The 3,860-nt window shown below is 41.0% G+C and overlaps 1 protein-coding gene across 1 annotated transcript; it reads left to right on the top strand.

Moving 5' to 3' along the window:
- The first annotated feature begins 215 nt into the window (after positions 1–215).
- On the top strand, positions 216–2,718 carry LOC131962827 (E3 SUMO-protein ligase ZBED1-like). Its single transcript, XM_059327916.1, has 4 exons — positions 216–282; positions 341–437; positions 556–814; positions 1,306–2,718. The coding sequence occupies exons 1-4, from the start codon at positions 216–218 to the stop codon at positions 2,716–2,718; spliced, it is 1,836 nt and encodes a 611-aa protein (XP_059183899.1).
- Positions 2,719–3,860: the final 1,142 nt, after the last annotated feature.

Below are 3,860 nucleotides of genomic sequence, written 5' to 3'. Positions count from 1 at the left end.
AAAAAAAAGGGTTTCGCAGTAGGGCTGCCAAGATTAGTCGACTAGTTGACTAATCGTCAACGATTAAAATCGTCGATGATTAATTTAATAGTCGACGCGTCGTTTTTTTTTTTAATCTGTTTTTCGCTGAAAACTGCTGCAGCACCTTCCACTGCCGCGTCTCCCTTTCTGTCCTTGACACACATGCGCAGTAGTGATAATCGGGGTCAGCCGCGATGTCACCGGAAGTTATACCAGACGGGCTCTGGTATCATGGCAACCAGCCGGCAACGGAGCTCGAAGGTGTGGGAGCATTTTAAGAAAAAAGATAAAAGTGTGCAATGTAATGTGTGCAAAATAGAGCTCGCCTTCCACGGCAGCACAACGACCATGCACGAGCACATAAAGAGGAAGCACGTTGTGGCTTATGACGATGGAGACGAGGGACCATCGTCTCGGTAAGCTAACTGGCTAGTTAGCTGCTAATATTAGCGTAAACAAACGCTTACAACGTTACAGTGATGTGCTTGAATAGGAAATGTGGTAACGCCACTTTTATCTAACGTTATGTTTCAGTGTTAAAAAAGAACGTTCTTCTTCAATGGGCGACTTTGTTATAAAGCCAGCTTCATGCACACCTCAGCAAGCAAATGACCTGACTGAGTCCATACTGAAAATGTTGGTGACGGACATGAGACCTCTGTCCATGGTGGACGATGAATGGTTTAAAGAGATGATTAAACAGTTCAACCTGGATTATCATGACAACTACCTACCAGGCAGATCCCACTTCACCACACTGATGGAGAAGAAATATCATGCAACCTTTGATAAGGTCAGTCTCTCTTTCTCTCTCTATTTCAATTTGATTTATTGGCATGAGTGTATTAAAACAATATTGCCAAAGCAACAATAACACAGTAAAGTAAACGAGTTAATAAACAAGCAACATTCAAAGACATACAAATTAAAAGATCATAGATCTCTCTCTCTTTCACACACACACACACACACACACACACACTCACTCACTCACTCACTCACTCACTCACTCACTCACTCACTCACTCACACACACAATAGCAATTTAAGAATTCATCATGGCTGAGGCATGCAATGTAATTTTTTGTTTTTGTTTTATTTTACTTATATTTTGAATGTTTATTATTTAACCTACTTAACTGTATATGATAACTGAATTATTGAATTGGCAAATCAATTTAAAGCTTGATGCATAAACTGACAAATATTGTTTATAATGAAAACAGAATACTGTATATAATTTTCTTCATAATGCTTACTATTCTTCCAAATCATGTCTTTAAGGTAAAGGAGACCCTCAGGGGTGTCAACAGTTTCCTCACACTGACTGCTGATGTGTGGACCAGTCGTGCAACAGAGGCTTACCTTGGTGTGTCTTGCCATTTCCTGACTGAAGATTGGAAGATGAAGACCCTCAACCTTTCCACCATGCCTCTTGAGGAGAGGCATACTGGTGCAAATATAATGACATGGATGGAAGAGGTTTTAGCAAAGTTTGACATCTTGCCCACCAAAATAAAAGCAGTAGTTCATGACAGTGGTTCCAACATGGTGGCAGCAATGAGACTGCTTGAAGAAAAACATGGATGGGCCTCTATCCGCTGTGCTGGACACACACTCCAGCTCATAGTCAACACTGCTCTCAAAGAAACCACCATCAGCAGAGCACTAGGTGCTGCTAGGCACCTAGTGGAGCACTTCAAGAGAAGCGAGCTGGCTAGTACAAAGTTAAAGATGAAACAGGAGCAAATGAATGTCAAGCAACATGCACTGATCCAGGATGTCAGCACCAGATGGAACAGTACATTCCACATGATTGAAAGACTCCTTGAACAGCGCTGGCCTCTCACTGCCACTCTCTCAGATCCTGACGTAACTCCAAGGGGGAAACACTACTTCGACCTGAAGCCAGAGCAGTGGAAGCTGCTGGAAAAATTGAAGCAAGGGTTGGCACCTTTTGAGACTGCTACTGTTTACCTTAGTGGACAGCAGTACACAACCATTTCAGGTCTTCCACAGGTGGTCAAAGGGCTGACACGGGCTGTCCACCAAAGCCAATTTGAAACAAGCTCAGGAAAGTCCTTCATTTCCAGTGCAGAAAGGGGGGTAACACAGAGATGGGGGAGTCTTTGCACTGTCTCAGGAGACAAAGAAAATCCTGTTCTTCTTGCAGCCGCTTTGGACCCGAGATACAAAAAGCTGAAGTTTTTGACTCCTGAAGATGTCATCAGACTGCAGGGGAGTATTGAAGTGCTTGCTGTTAAAGAAGCAAAAACGACTGGGACACAGAATGCAAAACTGCAGAAGGCAAATGGTTCAGGTAGAAAGAGTGCTCTGGAAACCCTTCTTCAGTCTGACACAGACAGCTTGAGTGAAAATGAGGATGAAGAATCTGAGGAAGACAGAAAGATCCAAGTTGTGATAAATGAAGTTCGGCTGTACTTCAGCGAGGCCACACTCCCTAAAAAGGATGATCCTCTCAAATGGTGGAGTGAAAATGGGGGGCGATTCCAGACACTATCAAGGCTAGCTAAATCTTTTCTCTGCATCCCTGCAACCTCCACCTCATCGGAGCGGATTTTCTCTGCAGCAGGAAACATCTGCTCTCAAAAGAGAGCAAGCCTTTCTACAAAACATGTAGAAATGCTAACTTTCCTGGCTATGAACAAGAGCCTTGTGCAGTTTGGAATTATATAGAGTGTAGTAAAGTTGAATGCAGTTGTTGTGAGCTGAGTGAGCACTGAGCACAAAATGCACTTTTGTTATATTTGAGTCAGTGAGACCAAAAATGTTATAATTCCTTAGTTACAGGTACCTACTTCATTGTTGCTATGTTTGTATTTATTTTTGAAGTATTTATTTTTGTGTTGTTCAAGCAAGTGCCTTTTTCTTATTTCTCAGCTGTTTGCACTTTATGGTAATGCTACACAATTGTTTGTTGCTACAAGTATATTTTATTAAAGTTTTTATGAGCTATAATTTTAATTGTCTTTATTTTACTTAGCATATACCTTAAACACTTCAAACTGTAAACTAATGATGGTTATATAAGAGCAGCTTCATGCTGGTGCGATAAGCTTTATGTTTTACATTCAATTTACGTATGATCCGATTAATCGACTAATCGAAAAAATAATCGGTGATTAGTCGACTATCAAAATAATTGTTTGTGGCAGCCCTATTTCGCAGCAGTGTCTTTGACCACAGGACGGCACAACGTGCCGGCCGGTGCTCAAAGAGAGTTCATACTGCTGCGAAAAAATTTTTTTTGACCCTAAACCTAACCTAAACCTAACCCTAACCCTAAACCTAACCCTAACCCTAAACCTAACCCTAACCCTAAACCTAACCCTAACCCTAACCCTACCCTTAACCCTAAACCTAACCCTAAACCTAACCTAACCCTAAACCTAAACCTAACCCTAACCCTAAACCTACTGTTGCGAAAAAAATTTTTTTGACCCTAACCCTAACCCTACTGTTGCGAAAAAAATTTTTTTTGACCCTAACCCTAACCCTACTGTTGCGAAAAAATTTTTTTTTGACCCTAACCCTACTGTTGCGAAAAAAATTTTTTTTGACCCTAACCCTACTGTTGCGAAAAAATTTTTTTTGACCCTAACCCTAAACGTAACCCTAACCCTAACCACTGTTGCGAAAAAATTTTTTTTTACTCTAACCCAAACCCTAAACCTAACCCTAACCACTGTTGCGAAAAAATTTTTTTTGACCCTAACCCTAAACCTAAACCAAACCCTAACCACTGTTCCGAAAATTTTTTTTTTGACCCTAACCCTTTTTTTACCCTTTATTTTCACGCGGTAAGTGATTTCAAATGG

The sequence above is a fragment of the Centropristis striata genome, chromosome 24 (assembly GCF_030273125.1).
Source record: "Centropristis striata isolate RG_2023a ecotype Rhode Island chromosome 24, C.striata_1.0, whole genome shotgun sequence".
Lineage (NCBI taxonomy): Eukaryota > Metazoa > Chordata > Actinopteri > Perciformes > Serranidae > Centropristis > Centropristis striata.
Note: the sequence above shows the minus strand (reverse complement) of the source record. Positions and strands in the feature narration are given on the sequence as shown.

Excerpts from the sequence above, each read along its gene's own strand:
- LOC131962827 (XM_059327916.1), top strand. The coding sequence starts at position 216 with ATGTCACCGGAAGTTATACCAGACGGGCTCTGGTATCATGGCAACCAG. Across the intron at positions 283-340 it reads GCCGGCAACGGAGCTCGAAG|AGCTCGCCTTCCACGGCAGC; the intron begins GTGTGGGAGCAT and ends TGTGCAAAATAG. Across the intron at positions 438-555 it reads GACGAGGGACCATCGTCTCG|TGTTAAAAAAGAACGTTCTT; the intron begins GTAAGCTAACTG and ends GTTATGTTTCAG.